We start from the raw sequence: 20823 nt of genomic DNA, 5'->3' as shown, positions 1-20823 counted from the left end.
TGGGGCTTAAAGGCAATCGTTCAACATTTTCCTACTTTTTCACTTTTTGTCACCATCAGCACTGATGTGAGGTCAATGACCTTGGTAATATGTTGGCTCCAATCCGTAGTATTACGTACAGTATCGGCTTCTTTCCCTATTTAATTTTGACTGTGTGTGTGTGTGTGCCAGCAGATGCGTTTGATTAGGGGTGGGGGGCTCCTGGTCCATCCATCAAATGCTTTGCTCGGAGTCTGAGTCTGAGACTGCCAGGGCCTGTGTCCTCTGTTATTTGACCCCTGTTTAGTCTTGAAACAATCTGAACATTTTATATTGTATCATTTGAGTACTTTTGGATTGTCTATTGCATTATCTGCAGTAAAGCGTTCTATTCAATAACAGTAAGTTGATTCTGCTTTTTATGTATTCCAATTCCTCTACGGCTATTGGGGGTAGGAGGAGCCTCTGCTTACTTGTACAGACAGCTTATTAAATAGGCACTAATTATTAGTATATTATAATGCAAAAGTGTCTACCAGACACTTGGGCTCAATGAGTTTGGAATGCTATGGCAAGATTTTTTTAATGCCAGTCTTGTCTCCACTCAGACTCGGCTTATGAACTTCGTTGAATATAAGATGGCTTTACTAGTACTAGTGTCAAATAGGAGAAAACAACGGGAATAATTAACATTTTCGTTGTTTTTATTATAAAGATCTGAACAAGCGTGTATGAAAGGCGACAAAAGCAACTGGGGATCGAACCTCAGACCTTCTGATTATTGGTCAGACGTGCTACCATTACACCACAGAGGCTCCCAATAGTTGGGATAATTTTAATACTTATACTTATATTCACAAGAGCATGCGCTTTTACTTTTACTTTTAGGCTGTGAACCTTCGCTTGCATCTAACAACACATACATTGAACACGAGAAGACGAGGACCAAGATATTAGAGTTGCTCCATTTGTATTTTTGAAAATTTCAAATTAAGAAATTAGGGAGCAGACACCACCTTATTGGTAATGAATCAAAACCTGATGATATATGTTTACCGGGTTGACAAAACAAGTTTAATAAATTGAAAAACAGTAAAATCTAGTGAAGCCAAAAATTCAAAGGACTTGAACTTGGATTCATTTCATTTCTCTATCCCGTAAGCCCCATTATGGTAGAAGTACATAACGATGGCCCGTTGATCAAACCTCTGAAGTATAGTATCGCAAAGAGGCTACTTACTTCAGAGGTTTGATCAACGGGTCATCGATAAATACTGTAGTGATAGAAAATCGTAAAAATAATCAAAGACTTGTCACTCATTCATTGTGAATAATACCAGAGCTGCCTACTTGAAATTTCATACATTTGTAGTTTCCAAGGGAAAGAAAGAAATTTCACTTTAAATAGCTGTAGAAATAAACAATTTGCTCTCAGCATGGTCCAAAATTGATCTTCGAATTTTTCATAGTACAAGGCAGGTGTGTAATACTAATTTAATTCTACAGTAATTAATATAACAAAAATGTCCACCTTGTGCCATATTCATGAAATGGAAAGGATTGGAGTCGACAACCCTAAAGCGTTGGGATTTAAGAATCACTCCAAATTTCAACTTAAGGTCATTTATATAAAGCACTTTGGAATCAATATTTATCACATGATCAAGCAGTGGTTTGTAGACGTAGCTATCACTCAGGGTGTCGAGAGAGTTTTTTAAAATGGCATTTACAATAATTTTTTTGGAGAAAATATTTTCAGCTCAACCGATTTTACTGTAGTAATGATAGGATGTTATGGCAATTTTAAGTAATCAGAATATAGAATTGGCTTATCTGAAAGACAAGGTAATGATAATAATAACTATGCAGACATTATTTTCATCTCCACATTAAAAAAGGTTATTTCTTTTTAAGTTTAAGGTCCAAAATTAATTCATCTTGGAGACTACATTTTTTAAGTTAGCTAAGGATAAAAATATGTAACTGCACAGGTTTTGTTATTTTCTTTACATAAGAACAATTACAAGCTTTTGCAAAGTTATATGTAATTATAATTCATTACGACAATCTTTAGTTTCTAAATAATAATAAAATTAAAATGCAATAAACCAGAGGCAATATTGAATCATTAATTTAGAACACTATGAGGAAGAGGTAGATTTAAGTTTCGGTACCCCTATTCCACCCCCTCTTAACTCTTTATATTATAAGATAAAGATTCATATTATAAAACTACAAACGTATACAAACACAAACCCATTGGCTATCAATGTAGTAACTGATGTGATAAACTTTTCAGTAACACCAATAATGATTAAAACAATAATAAATACGGAGTATGTAGTAATACTACCACTCCATCATGAAATAAGCCAGAAAGCTATGGAAAAAGGTCTATGCATTTCCAGCATGGAAATTGATATGTAAAAGAAAAAATATTCTTTTTTCAAGCCATTTTATACTACATTTTTTTTTGTGGGGGGGGGGGGGGGGGGAATCCTGATAGCTTTGTTGATATTGATAGATCGCTCGCTTGACACACAGTCAGACCAAGATTGATCCGGGGTGCAGTCGAGAGAATTTTTCTGACCCCCTCCCACCACCCTGTCTACCCAGCAATGAATAGATAGCTGGGTGTTACAATTAGATCAGGTGGAAAGTACTTTGCAATTGACTAGCATCCTATCCAAAAGATAGCAAGAAATTGCTATTGTCCATTTCACACTAGGATAAACTACGGCTCCCTGGGGGCCTAATAATTCTGAAGGATTACATATATTGTCTTCGTTCAATACTCCACAGCTTCAAGCAGCTTAGTTATTAGTATTTTTCTTTTTATAAATCTACGGTCACAGTTCCTTATTTGTGTGTCACAGTTAACATCTGCACCACAGAACCCGTGACTGAAATTGGTAAAAATCTGAATTCACTATGGTCACAATGCCATTGTAGTAGTCCATTCACAGGACCTGTGATAGTGAAATTAATCAAACTCTGCATTTGCAAGTTGCCCTCTTCATTTGTCGCAGTCCATTCACAGAATCTGTGACTGTGAAATTCGTCAAAATCTGCATTAGCACATTGTAAAATATGAAAATTAAAATCCTGTAATATGCAAGGTAATCACATCATAGATGCCATCATGATGATGACGTCATTGTGCCGCGTCCAGTCTTTTTTGTCAGAGCAGGTGCTACCTCAATGTTCATTTCCTGTCTGAACTCTTTAAGGTCTTGCTCCCAGTGTTTCTCATAATAAATGGTCATCAGGTTTTTTGCCTTAGGAGCTGCACGATATACATATGGGAGATATCCGGTGCGGAACTTTTTACGATGCCTGTAAAAGAATAAGGATATTTAACATAAGATTTCAATGATAAATGTTAAAAGGCTTGTCAGTCGTCTTCCAGAAAATGAAAACAAAACATAACAATGTCTATTATGATGTCTTTAAATTAATAAAAGAATTATGGCAATTTGTCAGACAAGGACTTTTCTGATGGTCCTGATAGCTCATTGTTAAAACACTTGCTTCAGAAGTAAGACATTGGTATCATTCACAAGTCATCATCATCATTGGCTTTTTCACCCTGGGTCAGGGTATAGGCCACAGAAAAACAGTTTCCATCCTTCTCTATCCCGAGCTAACTTTTCTTATCTCATTCCAGGTCTTACCACTTCTCTGTATATCAGCTTCTTTAATTCTTCTCCATGTTCCTTGTGGCCTTCCCCTTGATATTCTGTCCTGAGGGTTCCAGTCCAATACTTTCTTTGTTATAGTTGAGTCATTCTTTCTAAGCGTGTGTCCAATCCACCTCCTTCGTCTTCTTCCTATTTCCTCTCCCACTGGTTTCTGCTGTGTTCTTTTCCATACTTCTTCATTTTTTATTCACAAGTGCAGTTGAGATTTTTCTGACACCCTGTCCAACCATCAGTGTCTTGGTAACTAGGTCTGTTAGATCTGGTGGAAAGTAGTTTGCGATAGACTACAATAATTCAATGGTGGCAAGAATTTTTTACTGTCCACTTCATCTTCTTACGGAAAGCAATATAACCTCCAGCTTCATGTGCTTCACGCTTTTAATGAACAAGGGTTTGAATGAGTCCTACATTTTACCATTTATATCCACTAAACATGCTCAAAGCGCTTTACAAAGGGTCCCTAGCCAACAACAAATGTTTAACAAGTAGGTCAAGACATGAGGCCAGTTTTTTCCCCCCGACAGACAATGTTTTTAACCGTCGGATACTCATTCTACAACTGAGTACAGTGAGAGAAGGTCAGAAAAAGGCCTCTTCTAAAGACTAAACCATACACTGTTCAGAGCGGGTCTCTAACCCTGGACCTTCCAATCTGATGGTGAATGTAATACCATAAGACCATGTAGACGCACAAAAGGTAATTTTCAAAGGTTTCCACAAATCTCCAAGCATCTCACAATGCTTAATTTCCAAATGACAACACTAGTTAGGCAACCTTTTTGATCAGAACTCTCCCAATAACCAGGTAATGCCGTGTCCACAAAGTGAGTTTTGGAATCATCATCTAGTCACTGACCTTTCTCAAGATTGCTAGACTTTGTTACATGACGTGACATAACACTGCTTGGCCATAGCATAGATGCTAAAAAAAAACACAAATAAAAAAACCCCAGAAAACCCAATATTCTTACTTTGGTCCGAGTCTGAGAGGTCCCAGGATAGCAGCAGATGTACACATGGGGAGCTGAGTGTGAACCATCTCGTACCACTTGACCACCACTTCACCCAGCATGTTCGGTGGCATGCCCAGCATTGTGTGGACAATGTCATGGCACTGGCGATACCTTAGCATCACATACATCAATTCTGGGTCATCAATGAAGTTGACAGGAAGTCGATCATCTGGTGAAAATCCCTATTAAAAAAATATAAATGGTTTCAAAATAAAATTTTTAAAAAATCTGTAACAATATACGGTAAAATCTCTATAATCCAGAAGTCCAAAATACGAATCCCAGGTCACATGGGAATAGATTTTTTTCTTCTTTATTTGTAAACTACTGTAATTCGAAAATTCTTGTTTCCAGAACCAAAGCTTATTTTGGGAATAAGGATTACAATATAGAGGATTTATGACTCTATAATAATCCAAACATCACACTGACTGACAGTCTGTCCCCGTAATCTAGTTCAATGCAGTTGACAAACTATAGAAGTAAAATCTGATTTACGCTTTCTCACATCCAATAAATATAAATATAAGGTAAGTAATTTATTTGTCTATCCAGTCCCATCATGAGCAGATAGTCCTGCATCCTCAGTCAACACTGTGATGCAGTGATTGTGCAATAATTGACCGCCATCTGCTTCTCTCTTTGAATCTCTTCTTGGTCATCTCCCAGGCGAGGCCTGCCATCTTCAATTTGTCAAACATTGAGTGCCTCTACTCCGTGTCTGTTTCGGATGCTACCCGTTCGTGTCCCCAGGCGGTTGCAGTCGAGGTACCGGTGGGTGAACTTGATCCCTGGTTTTCTCAATGTGTGACCCTCCCATTTTCATTTCCTCCTCCTAATTTGGGTGCTGATGGGTTCTAGTTCTTGGTTTGACCTTTTCCACAATTCTATGTTGGAAACGTGGTCTTGCCATCTGATATTCAAAATCATTTGTTTTTGAAGGTCTGAACTTTAAGAGTAAGAGTGTTTGTGACTCTTCAGGTTTCAGATCCATACAAAACAAATTTCACATAGTTTCACATTGGAGCCAAATTTTCTAAGTTTAATTGTGTGCAATAAATGGGAAGCATCAGTCATGTATGACTGGTCAGTTTATACAATCTGATTAACAAATCCCATCACTTGATATTCATGCCATTGGGCATATGAAGACTGTTATTTTCAATTACGGTAAAGATAAGTCTTTGATAGGCGTTTGATCTTGTTGCCATTTGATAATCCTACTCTTCAATTGTCCTTATAAATTATGAATGTTTCTTTTTCCTCAAATATTCATCAAGATTACACACTATCCTGCTCAAGTTACACAGCAGCTCCTTCAGCAAATAGAAGAATTTAAGAAATTAACTCAGTAATGAAGCTTTGTGAAAAACTGTTTCATGTGATGAAAAAAACCCCCCAAAAATCAAAACGAAATCACCTCCGTATTGAAAAAAAAACCCCAAAAAAATAACAACACAAAACACATGTGAAAATCAAAATCAAAACAAAAATAAAAAACAACCCCGCCCCCTCCCCCACCGCTAAAAAAAAAATTAAAAAAAAACCACATTAGTAAAAACAATTCTAATAAACCACACATTGACATTTGTGTGAGCGGTATAGTCTTATTGTTGTATTCTTGTTTGCTGCAATGTTAGGCTTAAATTGTCACAATGTGAGGTCAAATTATAATACGTCATATTAGGTATTCATTCTCTGTAATCCAAACAAAATGCTGGGAACGGTAGAGCTCGAATTATGGAGATGTGACTGTAAATGGATCAGACGTCTGCTAAGATTTTATGTGAAGTATTTTTTGTTGTTGGCTGAAGATGGGATTTGAGCCCAAATTGTTCCTTGTTAGTATTTTGTTCTTTTCTGAAGCAGTTATATTCTTTTTATTTCAATACTTTTTAGAATCAAACCAGGTCCATTTGTGCATGAGTAGGTGCTCCATTGCTCCATAAGTCTTAATGTTTTACTTTGTATACATTGTTCAGACACTTACATTATCCTGCAGAAATCGCCAGTGCTCCTTTCCAAGTGTCCCATCTGGCAATGATCCAAGATAATCAACATCTAGGGTCTCTGAAGTCAAAACTGGCTTCTCTCTAATTAAAAAAAAAAATGGAATTATACAAATTAGTTAATATTTTTTTAAATAATTAATAAAATACAAATACAGCTGTATAGACCTTTTCAATTTTCAGTCTTGATTTCAGCTCACAACAGTATCAACAATAACCATTTATTTACATGTCAGATATTATGTTTGAATGTCTCTTGTTTATCAGATGTGCTTGGGCCCTTGGTTTTTCTTATTTCTATTAAATGATATGGCAGAAGGGTTAAACGAAGGGATGCAGCTATGTCTGTTTGCTGAAGTCAGCCTGCTCTACAGAACGACTCCACCCTCCTTCAGGACTACCTAAATAAGTTGGAAATTTGGGAGAAAAGACGGCATATGGAATTCCATCCTTAAAAGAGTCAGTCAGGTTATGCAAAAAAAACCCCCAACAACTTGAACTCTTTTTTCCCCTTCACAATTCCCCGATGGAATAAACTCGACATTATCACTATCACTAAATAAGCACCCGGTAATGAGATCTTCAAATAGTCTCTTCTCCTCAACACCAGTGGAGACTGAAACAACCAGACACTCTACGACCATGACAGTACTCAATTTTCTGAGGTTTTGGCCTAAAAGGAAGAATAAGAGGAGATGGAAACTGTAAATTGATACTACAGTGCACTCTGGATACGTCGACGTTGCCTAAGTCGATTTTTACCCAAGTCGATTTTTTTTCTTGGTCCCTCCCCCTTCTTCCTATATAACATTAGTAAAAAAAAAAAACTCCACATAAGTCGATGTTCTTATCACTCATGACTACAAAAAAATCACAAATAAACAAGTATTTCCATTGGTTAAAAAAGCTACCAGTAAGAATTTTAAGTGGTTAAGAATATCCGTGAACGATTGGCGCACATCGATGTGATGTAGGTGCTTTGCCTGACGTCCGTGTTCAATGTACATGAGCAGTATTGAATAACTTTCATTTCTCCATCTCAAATTTTACATTGACGCACCTTCAAGCTCAAGATTTTTTTGATTCTAATCCCAGGCCATCCTATGTAATGGCCCTCTTAATTAGTATCAATTCTATCAAGAGGAATTCAAGTCAAGTTTACAACTACAATGGCAAACCTATCGCGGAAAAGGAAGATTCGATGCATTTGGTGAGTTAGGCATGCGACAGAAAATCATCGCATAGGAAATTGGCATACCAGCAATTTCTGTCTCGACGATTTACAAGAAGCATGACCTTGACCTAGAGGCGCCTACCCTTCCGCTTTCACTTAATTGGTATACATTCCACATTCAAGCCATCTCATCGAGGAAAATTTTTTTAAAAAATCTCTAGCTAAAGAAAAGTGAGCTATGGCTTATTTCGTCATCTCGTATGGTCAATCAACACACATTTTATATCTCTGATTAGTCTCTTCAATTTGTGTGCTGCTGATGTCGGATAATATTATATGTTTGGGAGGGGGGTTGACCGAAGTATTATTAGTATTGTTGTGACTCCAATTCGTGAGGTCAATGACCTTGGTAATATTATATGTTGGCTTCAATCGGTAATAATATTATTTGAGTACGGTCAGCTTCTTTCCCTATTTAATTTTAGCCCTGTGTCCGTGTGTGTGTGTGTGTGTGTGTGTGTGTGTGTGCCGGCACGCGCGTTTGCTTGATTAGGTGTGTGTGTGGGGGGGGGGGGGGGGTCCTGACAAGGTTAAATCCATCCATTCAATGCTTTGCTCACAGACGGTCAGGACCTGCGTGTTCTCTATTATTATTTGACCCCATTCTTAGTCTTTACACAATCTGTACATTTTTACACATTTTTTATTTTTAATCATTTGAGTACTTTTGGATTGTCTATTACATTTTCTGTTGCAAAGTATGTCATAGTCAATAACAGTAAGTTGATTCCGCTTTTTTATCTCAAATTCCGATTTTTATGTATTCTGATTCCTCTATGGGACTATTGGGGGTAGGAGCCTCTCATGACCACTACAGAGACCGCGCGATATGAAGGGACATACTTATTCTAGATTGGTTTGCTTTGTTCAAATGAGTTTTTGCTCATTTGGTTACACTCCGGTTAAGTTGATTTTCGGATAAGTCGATTTTTTTCACGGTTCCCCTGGGCATCGTCTTATCCGGAGTCCACTGTACATTCTTTACAAAGAAATAAATGTTTTGCTCACTTCAAGGATAATCATACAGAAAATCTGAAACATTCAAGAATATCTGGAGAGATAGAACCCCAACAAGTCAAAGTTTAAAAAAAATTAAGATCCACTGTGGCCACATACTGTTTCTAAAAGTGTCTTATCTGAAAATGGCCTATACATTCAAATAAAAATCAAGAATTCACAATTATCTCGGATATAAATAAACATAACATCTTCAAACAAAAAGTTAACATGGCAAAGAAAATTCAAAAAATTCTTCAGTTAAAAAAAAAAGAGTTGAACAATAGTAAACGAAAAAAAAAGAAAAAAAAAAAGAAAGGGAAGTTTGGATTGAGCACTGCGAGTACCATATCTATTGTTTCTATTGATGAATGAAGAAAAGAAATAAGAGATTTACATACTTTAGAATTTGTCTCCCTGAAGGATCTTCCTCCATTTTTCTTTTAATAGATCTCAGGGCTGGAATGCCAGTTGTCTCTGCTAAGGAACACAGCATATCTACAATAAAAATAAAATTAAAATCAAACTTTACTTTGAAAATTTGTTTTGTAAAATATAGAATAATTGATATAAGCCGTTGTATTGGACAGCCTGGTGGGTAAAGAGGACAGAAAAATAAATCTCTGACAAAAGGCTGTTTGAAAGAGGTTCCATGTCATCGGATGTAGAACCCATTCATGAGTCATTGTCAGCAGCACAGAATCAAAACTAGAAAAGACCCCAACTCACAGTCACATCATGTCACCACAGATCGATATTCTAAGTATAAAATAAACCACCCAACTCCAGCACATCATTGTCCAGCACAGATCCGAATCTCAAGTATAGATAACACCCAATCATGTCATTCATTGTCAGCAGCACAGAATCCGAATATCTCTAAGTATAAAGATAAACCACCCCCAACTCCACGATGTCACATCTTTCACAGCAGAAACCGAATTCTTAGAAGATACCCCACCACGATGTCACATTCATTGTCAGCAATGAAGCTATAATGGGCTTTGATATTTTCTATTTTTAATCTTATTGCTGACCAAAGATTGGTTTGAGTCAATGAAAGTTCTTAGTATTACCATTGAAATGAGTGGGGCTACCTTTTTTCTTTTTTTTTTTCTGTTCAATGTCTCTTTTGATTTTAGAGAGCAAAACCAGATTTATTTGAAATCGTAATTTCACCTGTCTATCTACCTGAACATTTTCACAAGTAGCGAATTAAACTCATTTTGCATCGCTATTTCTGGACTCTTAAAGAAAATTTTAAGATATGTTGTAAGGTCCGAGTAAACTTAAATACCACCATAAAAAGGTAAAGTACTTCAGTGTAATTTGCTGTAGTGATGGTTCCTGACCTCAAATCACTTAGCAAGTGGTCAATGATGCACATATACCAAAAGGCATCAACATGGAAGAATCTCTTCCTTCATTCACTTCCATTTTTACCACTCCTAAGCAGGGTTTTGAACTAGAGGACCATGCCTTATAATTTGGCTGGGCATGTTACTATTACATTATAGATGCCACATATTGCTATCACTATCAGCAATAAAAGTGTTTAACATTGCATTTAATAACACTAAACAAACAAAAAAATAAAATATAAAACTGGTTGATTGATTGACTGACTAATCTATTGATGGATAGATAGATTGAACTTGAAGAATAATGATGATAATAATAATAATATCAAATGTCAAGCCACCACAAATGAAACAAATTAAAAACCATTCAAATCTGTATGTTGTGTATGGGAGAGAGGAGGAGGAGGAGGAGGAGGAGGAGGAGGAGGAGGAGGAGGAGGAGGAGGAGGAGGAGGAGGAGAAGGAGAGGAGAAGGAGAAGGAGAAGGAGAAGGAGAAGGAGAAGAAGAAGAAGGAGAAGAAGAAGAAGAAGAAGAAGAAGAAGAAGAAGAAGAAGAAGAAGAAGAAGAAGAAGAAGAAGAAGAAGAAGAAGAGTGGGGAGTGAACTTGGGGCAATGGGAGGTGGACACCATTGGGGATTGAACACAGGGCAATGAGAGGCGAACACCACTGAGAAGAGAGCGCAGAACCACGGGATATGGACACCAGTGTGGAGTGCATTCAGGAATATGGAAGGTGGACAGCAGTGGGGAGTGAACCAGGCTATGAGAGGTGGACATCACTAATGAGTAAATGCAGAACCACTGGAAAAGGACTCCACTGGGGAGTGAACTGGGGTCTATGAGAGGTGGACATTTAATGACAACTTTTGCCATTTTTTGTGTGGCAACTTTTGAGCAAAAAAAAAAAAATGGCAACAAACGCAGATGCTAGCATTATCCGTCAGCAGGTAAAAATCACGGCGGACAAGCTTGGTGTGGCAGATTTTCAAGTGGGCAATGGTTGGTCAGATAGAGTCTGCTTCGGTTGACACCACTATCATCGGTGATTGTCAAATTGCTGAGCATTATGAACTAAAATGATATCTTCAATGCCGATGAGACAGGACTTTTATTTCTGCTGCCTGCTGAACAAGATGCGTACAATCACAGGTAAGCATGTAGAGCCTATGTATGGATTAAGCACTATAAGGAGGAGCACTGAGTGTGTCTATGTCAATATTGTATTGTTATAAATGTGTAACCAAATGACAAATTGCCACTTTTTTGAGGACAATAAAGATATATTATTATTATTATAAAAATGGAGTCCTTCAGACCCATTTGGCTCATGGAGCTAGAATTTATCCCAGTTTCTTTAGTGTAAGGTGGACAACAGAATTGCTTGCTACCCTTTGAATAGGACACTAGTCTATCTCAAAGTACTTTCTGCCATATCTAACAGAATCAGCTACCCAATCACTGCTGGTGGGTCATTAAAAAATCTCGACTATACCCAGGATCGATCTCGTTCCCCATGACTGTGAACAAGTGCTCTACCAACTGAGCTATCAGGACCCCCTAAGCACTATGTAAGTGCTTGTTATTCTTATTAAAGCCTGCCATGGAGAGATGCAAGCCAAGGACAGACTGACTGTGCTCATCAGGACTAATAAATAATAATAATAATAATAATAGATCTTTATTGTCCATAAATATGGCAATTTGTCATTTAGTTACACTTGTTATAACGTTATAAGATAACTCTAACATTGAACAGATATTTCACTCCTACTTATTTTCTCTCTCTCTCTCTCTCTCTCTCTCTCTCTCTCTCTCTCTCTCTCTCTCTCTCTCTCTCTCTCTCTCTCTCTCTCTCACTCACTCTCTCTCTCTCTTCCTCTCTTATGTACTGGGAACAGAAAAGCTGCCCCATCTGGTCATCAGGAAGTCTCACCACGCCCCCAACTCCTGCTATCTTGAAAACCCTGGAATCACGACCCCCTGGATAACAATATTATTTTCCAGTCCCAATCAATAAATGTCGTTATCCAGGGGTTGCACTATAAATGACAAATTACCATAATTATGTAAATAAAGATTCATTATAATTACAGTCCATTCCGGTTAATTGCAACACCTTGGGATCAGCGAAAATGTTGCGATTGACTGAAGTTTAGTTTCCTGACCATTCTTGCAACATTTTACACATATATGGTAAACTGAAACCAGTTATTGTAAACATTGTTCTTAGTCCACCACAGACTGAGCAATTTGATTGAAACAAAAACCATATGGAAGCCATTTATAGATTTTGTCAAGCAAAAGTAGTTTGATGCAGGCCGACATATTATTCAGATTGGATTAACTTTCACTCTTTTGCTATCAGCATTTGTAAGAGTCAGAGAGATTAGCATGATAAGAGACATTAAGCTCTAACCAAACCCACTGGTCACAATGCACAGTTGTCAATCCCTCAACAACGGATATCGCTCAGTCTCTCCTTACAACTGTCATTGTCTACCTGTTGTCTAGACTATGCTTAGCCCCCTCGTCCTATCTAATGGTCACAAATGACCTCACAAACCCACACTGCAAAGCCCTGCCCTCTTTTGTCTCTAATGGCGTGGTGACGCACTACTGTAGCAATGAACCCAACCCACTCTCGATTCTTCAACTTGTCATGATATCAACCATGATAAAATTTAACCATGAGGATTTTGTTTGATTGATTTCTTGAATTTTCCACTTTTTGAGGTCGAAAAATTGTTGCGCTTAGCCAAAGTGTGTTGAAATTAACCAGTGACTTTTTAATAGAATTAATTTCGTTTCATGGGAAATGTTGCGATTATCAGGAGTAGACTGCATTATTATTATTATTATTATTATTATGGTATTGTCATTATTATCATATGAGGCCATGACTTTCAAAGTCAATATGAGAGACTCAAACTTTATCATTTGGTAAATGGTTCACACCGGCTGGAAATAAAGAAATTGTGTAAAATGATTGGTTAAAGTTGTAAACAATCAAACGTCATTCTTTTATTAATATATAATCTTATTTACCAGCTCGAGCAGGGTTTAAGAAGACAGCTATGCCAGATCCTACAGCAAGTAAGGATTTCTGAAAGATTGAGGTTGTAATATGACCAGGGTACAGAGTGTCATATAGGAGGTCTTGTTTTGATTCCTTCTCCTCGATTTCATCCACTGTATTAGTATTTGTTTGTTGAACATAAGCACGAGCACTGCCTGGAATAGATTATAAAAAGGAAAAGGATAGAACATTTTCTAGAGATCATCTTTACCCTTACTCATCATTAACGCCATTACTACTCTTAGTATGGTGGACCATTTTAAACAAGTGCCAATCTGTATGCCTAGGCCTCAGCAGGATTAAATGTATTTGTGATAGATATCTATAAAGTACAAGTTAAATGAAAATTACTTTTAATTAAACTTATAATTATAATAATTTAATTTTTAATGGCAATGGCAATGGCGAATGAGAATTGAATAGGTTGTTGTCGGTAATTTGTACCTGATATGTTTGAGACCAACGTATTATTCAGGCGATCAACCCTGTTAATATTTGAATAGAGTAAAGGACTGATGAACTTTCGAATTATGGAAGACATGTCTATCAATGTTAAAGACGGAGAGACATCATAAAACTCAGCCGATAACCGACCGTTGATAGTGATGAAACCTGACCGGCCTGACCGAGAAGTTCAATGAAGTTTGTTTTCTTGGGTTCTGTCCCTTGTTACGGGTGAAACATCGATACCCAAGTAGAAAATCCACAATAATTATGGGTTTGGCTGTTTTAGAGCACTAAAGGAAATCAAAATACTATTTTTAACAACATAATATTGCAAAAGGTAATTTAATTAATGTAGTTTTGATCTCAAATAAAAAACTGAGCCAAGTATTTAAAATTCAGTAGACAACCATTCAAAGAGCAATTCGTGACAACAAGCCAAGTGACAAGAATCGGAGTAGTATAATATTGCTGCAACTGTAACATATTAACTCACGCGTATTCTAATTCTATTTAACCATCGCTAAGCACTAAGCACTTTCACTTTCACTTCAACTGAGCTGGCTACGATTAACAATTTTATAATCAGCTTTGATCTCTTTTTAATTATATAGAATAGACTTATGTGACTTTGCTTTCATCACATTCTTGAGTTTCCTTTATATAAATTTCCTCGGATTGGTAATTGAATAATTCTCTTCCCACTGTCGACTGTTACCCACAATGTCAATGACAAAATTGCTGATGAAATTGTTCACTTCGGGATTGCCTGAAAAGAAAGGGTTGTTTCATAATACACTTCAAGTAAACTATAGATCGTTATTTTCAGAGTTGACTTTAACTCCATTCATTACCGATTGTTCCACTCCTGTAAAATATAGCACTAAATCCAAAGGTATCTTGTGCTATCAACACCAATCCAAGAGAAAATTCAACCAAACCACAGTCACCAGTTTACAGTCCAAGTTAAGATCATTATTAACATTACAGTCGCCATCTATACAATTTATTCGCCCATTTGGATTTTCTCGCAACTGTTTTACAGATGACAACAATGATGAAACTTCTGTTCAAAGGCTTGCTCAACTTTCGCCCCAGCTTGGAATCATGTACACTTGCAAAGTGTGCGGGACGAGGAATGCCCATTCATTTTCAAGAAAGTCTTACACTGATGGTGTTGTCATTGTCCAGTGTGAAAATTGTAAAAATAATCACCTCATAGCTGACAATCTTGGCTGGTTTGATCATATTGATGCCAGGTATGCCATACTTGTTTTCCATTTGACTTAAATTTTAAAATTTCATCATTTGATATTCTTTATTATTGCTCGAGTAAGAACTCTATAGGGAATGATATGATGTGTGCTTCTGTTATGTTTGTGTTTATCATCTCGATTGGGGTTGTGAGCTGTAGTATGGATCTCTAACCATAAACAAATATACGGCTACGGTGACCATAGCAATGATGGGCGTTCCTACTTTCTGGACCCATCCCAGTCATGGAGTCCTACAGCCAGAATGCAGAGTTCTCGGAATCACAGCATTCATTATAAATGGCATCATGAGCAGGATCCTAGGATATCCTCGTACCAAGTTTATAGGTGATGGTAGGTTTTCTTGGCCTCCCGCTGTAAATCACAGAGTGCTCCAGTATGTATCCCTGGAGGGGATTTCCTCTTGGCATCCCTCAGAAGTTCCTTCCAGAACCTCATGAAGTCCTGGGTTGAGGGAAAATGGAAGTAGGAGGAATGGCCATCTTTGCTATGGTCACTGTAACCTTATGTCTGTTTACAACTGTTCTCATTTTGTCATGATCTCCTGTACTTAAGAGTGATATATCTTGTATCAGGTCAATGTATAAGCTGTTGTCTACTCTGATGCATTCTCTTTGTTGTTGTATCTTTGAACTTAAAAATTAATTCTGTAATGGAATATGATATAACATAGTGTTTTATACTAAACCTAGGTAAAGGTGAGTGCAGTTAGTGTATAGATAGATCAGGATTTATTTTCAACCTATCTGCTCTGATGGAGAAACATGCCATGTGTCTACTACACTGGTGCTTTAAGTTTAACGGCATCAGAATTAACGAGAGCTTGGCAATAACCAGACTTTTTCAAATGTCATTTCCCCCTGATTATTTCTCTATTGTAAATAGACTTGTTATCACAAGAAATTGCGATATGGAGACTGGGAATAACGAAAACTCAATCTAAAGTAAAAAGCAAAAATGCACGTTTATTTATCAACAAACATCACAATCACACACATGCATATCGAAGCAATTGATATCGGCAGTGCTACCATAGCAACAGGATAGCTATTACTATCAGTACAGCTGATATACAAATAGATAAGGGGCTTTGCCACAATGATCACCCCTCCAAATTAAATGAAATAACCCATCTTACCTATTATTGAACATAAATGCACCTATCGGCATCGCTCATTAGCATCACATCACGATCACTTGCGTTTTTTTTTTTTTTTTTGTCATAGCATGTCGGTTCCTACTAACTGTCAACTTGTTTGCCGATTACACTCCAAGTTCTTGCCACACTTTTTGTCAAAATCTTGTCGTCAATCGTCATCATACCTATTTTCAACTCCATAACAATAACATTTTGGATTCTCAAAATCAAAAATGAAAGAGACCGACTATCGAAGCTAATGTTTCCATCATAGAAGAAGTGGAGAAGAATGAGGCAACGATAGCCAAGATAAGTCAATGCTTTAATATGAAGTCCAGCACCGTGTACACTATTTTGAAGGATTATCGATTTATTTAACCCATTGCTGCCCGGGCATAATCTGAAAAAATGTCTCTCACTGACCATGCGAGGGGAGATAACTCTTCCAAATGTCATAGTACACTTCATTAAAAAATTAATTGCAAGAATGTGAGGCATGCTAGAAACAAAATAAAAGCTGTTTTGGAAAGAAGAATGAATGGCCTTTAATTTGATGTATTGTTTGGACTATTGACTCATATTTTGATTTGAAAAAAAAATGTTAAAGTGAAAAATATGTAATAATATTAAAACACATGAAACCCATTGTCAATGTCATCAAAATGCGCATCCAACTCAACCTCAATGTCTGATTCAGTGTCTGAATGAGTACTATCATCATGACTATCCATTAAAAAACGTTGATCACGCCCGAGAATTGAGTAATTCAAACGCCATTCCAGCAAAAAAAATAAAAATAAAGGACATTACCACAACCGATTTGGTCGACAAACTTCAAAAAATCGCAGCAGACAAACGAATTGAGATAAAAACAATCGGGAAACGGCTAGTTTCGCTTTTACTCTTTCTCTACTTTCGTTTTTCAATTAAAAAGAAGTGGTTCTACACACATTTTTAATATACGGGTTCAATGACACTGGGTATCGGGCGATCCAGACTTATGCAGATGTTTTCTGAGCGGGCGATTACGGGCGATTTGGGCGGCAATGGGTTAAAGGTTCAAAATAAGATTGTGTGGTTCTTACCATTGAAATTTTATTATAACGAGAGCTTGGGATAAACGATAATTTATGTTTGGGCCAGAGGTTCCCGTTATAACTGAGCTCCACTGTATTTATTTCTTCTTTTTTATTATTGTGAATGAGATGTAAGAATTTATTCATGGCAGTTTTCTTGGTGAAAACGGTGTGAATAAATAATGTAAGAAACCATAATTTTTTAGGAATTGGTGTTACTGTTAAATGGTTGAATTGTAGGGTATAATGAAGCAGTGCAAAATGCATTGAAAGATGAATGTGTTGATCTGCATTATATATATAATTGCATATATATTTTGTTTAGCCAGAAGTGATTTTAGTTTCTAAAACAAAACATCAAATAAACTTCAACTTCTACATATATTTATATTTATCAACAATCCAGGGCTTCCAATAGCTCACTGATAAAGCATTTGCTTCACGAGCAACTGGACCGGTATTGATCCTGGGTGCAGTTGAGATATTTTCTGTCTCCTCTACCTTCCCAGCAATGATTGGGTAGATGAGTCTGTTAGAAAAGGTGAAAAGTACTTTACAATACAATAGACTAGTGTCTTCTTATTCAAAGGGTGGCAAGCAGGACGAACTCCGGCACCACAGTCCTTGTGTTCTGAGGGACTACTTTATTATATCCAAGTTATGTCATGTGTTTACAGAAATGTTGAGGAGATGTTGGCTGCAAAGGGGGAGGTTGTCAATCGACTTGGAGACCTTGATATTCCAGAGGATTTGTTGATTCAGATCAAGTCCTCCTTATCCGAGGTAGGAAAGAAAAAATAAGGCATTGCAATCAGTCAATCTCTATCTATAATTTTTTGGGAAAATGGTTGTAGAGGTACCAACATTTACCGATTCACAATATCTAGAAATATGTTAAATGCTACTATTTTATTTTGTCACCTTTGTGCTGCAGTTCTGGGAATAAGAAAACCCTAATCACACACATCGGAACCTGTAATTCAAAATCAAAACAATGAAAGTTATAGATCATTGCTCTCTTGCCAAATAATTTGAATCATAACTTACTATTACTACATAAACTAAGTCTTGCTTCCACATCTCCTTATCCTCATTGTGAAATGGATTCGATGTGTATCTATGGGCGTCCGGTGAAACAAATTGGCCTGGGTTCGATTCCTGCAGGGACCTTGCTTCTTTAAAAATGATGTTATTTTTATTGGCTCTCTGTTTACATCATGTTGAAAGTGAAAATTGCTGATTTTTTCAATTATATTTTTTTATCAGCACACATCATACATAATATTATGGGTCTCCAACATGACAAATGGAATGCAAATATTGCTGCTGGAAGCTTGTTTTTTAAAAAATTGCTGATTAATAATAATAATAATAATAATAATAATAATAATAATAATAATAATAATAATAATAAATATAATAATAATAATAATATAATATAATAAATAATAATAATAATAATAATAATAATAATAATAAATAATAATAATAATAATAAATAATAATATTATAATAAATATATAATAATAATAATAATATAATAATAATAATAATAATAATAATAATAATAATAATAATAATAATAGATAAATATAATAATAATAATGATATAATAATAATAATAATAATAATAATAATAATAATAATAATAATAAATAATAATAATAATATAATATGAATAATAATAATAATAATAATAATAATAATAATAATAAATATAATATAATAAATAATAATAATAATAATAATAATAATAATAATAATAATAATAATAATAATAATAAATAATAATATAAATATGAATATAATAATAATAATAATAATGTTTATTTTGACTAAACATGTTAACTGCCATACTCTTGAAAGACGCATATTTTGGCTAGAAATCTCATCCTTCAAAGATTGATTGATTAAAAAGACCCTCATCTTCTTCTTTTTGTTCTTGTTCTTGTTCTTGTTCTTCTTCTTCTTCTTCTTCTTCTTCTTCTTCTTTTTCTAATTATCATTACCATCTGTATCTGTATCTGTATGGTTGGCGCTGAAGAAACCAATGGTCTGGTTGTATTTCAGCGCCGTCCTCATTGGGCGTGGGCCCATGTCAGTCGGGCCGTGAAATCGTTTAGGTGTGATGCCATGATGACCATTTCATCATCATCATCATCATCATGTTATTATTGTCAAAAAAAAATGGTTCAACATCCTCGTAATATTTTTTTGTTTTATTTTGTAATTTCATTTCAGAAATTCCAGAGTAAAAAGGATCCAGTAAATAGCGAGAGTCAAAATGAAGACAATGAGTTAAACGACCCCAAGAAACCTAAGTGACTTTCTGATCTAGCAGTCAACAAGAAAATGTCTAGAAAGAATAAAATCAAGCAAGTGATAACATTACAATTGTAAAAAAATAATTAGATAAATAAATAAATTCCCTTTATTCATCCCATAGGGGAAATTTGTCTCCAGGGTCTATTCCAAGGGAAGACTGGAATAATGCGGGCTTCAGCCACAGTGCAGCGCCTCAAATTGAGCCAGGGCAAGGCGACTTGCTCAAGGCCACACAGTGCAGCGGCAGATGATCGAACTCTATACCCTTCGGGTACAAGGCAAAGACTACAGCTGAGCCATGCTGTTTTTATGGGGTTTATTCGGTTGGTTATTTTCTTTTTCTTTTAATAAAGAAATCTTTAAAATATGACTGATATAGAGTTGATAGGAGAATGTTACAAGAATATATTGAAAGGCAATAATAAATTTTTATGATGATTATTATGTTATTGTTTTTTCAATATGATAAAAAAAATAAATTTAATTTTAAGCTCCCGTCTATGACTTTTTTATTGGGGGGGAGGGGGGACTCTTTGGCATTATTACAACATTTTCTTCTATCAGATACAATGCTTTTATTGACTAAATACTCATTTCACACCTGAGTATGTGTGTTCTGTGCTATGCACGAACTGCCTGCAGCAAGGCAAATAATACAGTAAGCAGCCTATACACAGATACATACACACACACATATACACACACACACAAACACACAGAGTATTCACAAACTAGTCCTAGACTAACTCTCCTTTGCCTTTAACTGTAGGCTTACTGGAACGTATTGTGGGCTAATTCGTTTTATTTGGATCTCGGGTTTCCACACTCTTGTTATAACCGATTATCCACTCATAGCCAGTTATCCACGGATAAAACATGGATGGGTGCTCAACGGATAAAACAGACCCGTTATTCATTACAGACCAGATGAATAATCATCACGAGTGAATCATTGAATCACTGAGTCTGGTTGCTTTACGTTGTGTGATGATGTAGACATAGACAGTGTTGGCAGCACTGATGTCATTTTTGGCAGTGTCATCAAAGGGTTATCGTGTTGCTTACAACTGCCAATTGTAGTATTTTGAAAAATAAAAATGAGATTATTAAAATTAATGACCATTTATTATACGATCGCATTTCCATAGGTGTGTATTACTTTGAGGAATTTCAAGTTGGCATTCTTAATGAGTCTT

The 20823-nt window shown here is 36.0% G+C and overlaps 2 protein-coding genes across 3 annotated transcripts; one reads left to right on the top strand and one right to left on the bottom strand.

The window, feature by feature from the left end:
• Positions 1-665: 665 nt before the first annotated feature.
• On the bottom strand, positions 666-14030 carry LOC144979798 (ubiquinone biosynthesis protein COQ4 homolog, mitochondrial-like). The gene is made up of 6 exons (XM_078926896.1): positions 13815-14030; positions 13340-13525; positions 9334-9430; positions 6684-6786; positions 4652-4875; positions 666-3315 (listed from the first exon to the last, which is right to left on the bottom strand). Exons 1-6 carry the CDS (start codon positions 13909-13911, stop codon positions 3120-3122), a joined length of 903 nt encoding a protein of 300 aa, XP_078783022.1. The 5' UTR covers positions 13912-14030; the 3' UTR covers positions 666-3119.
• A 297-nt stretch (positions 14031-14327) lies between these two features.
• Positions 14328-20084, top strand: LOC144979799 (uncharacterized). Of its 2 annotated transcripts, XM_078926897.1 has the most exons (3): positions 14328-15073; positions 17980-18085; positions 19544-20084. In XM_078926897.1, the coding sequence occupies exons 1-3, from the start codon at positions 14538-14540 to the stop codon at positions 19625-19627; spliced, it is 726 nt and encodes a 241-aa protein (XP_078783023.1). In that variant the 5' UTR covers positions 14328-14537; the 3' UTR covers positions 19628-20084. The 2 variants fall into 2 exon arrangements, with proteins under 2 accessions (XP_078783023.1, XP_078783024.1); XM_078926898.1 differs by lacking the exon at positions 19544-20084 and having other exon boundaries at positions 17892-18001.
• The last annotated feature ends 739 nt before the right edge of the window (positions 20085-20823 follow it).

Source organism: Berghia stephanieae, chromosome 9, assembly GCF_034508935.2.
Source record: "Berghia stephanieae isolate SIO BIC M18660-M18661 chromosome 9, UCSD_Bste_1.3, whole genome shotgun sequence".
Taxonomy (NCBI): Eukaryota; Metazoa; Mollusca; class Gastropoda; order Nudibranchia; family Aeolidiidae; genus Berghia; species Berghia stephanieae.
Note: the sequence above shows the minus strand (reverse complement) of the source record. Positions and strands in the feature narration are given on the sequence as shown.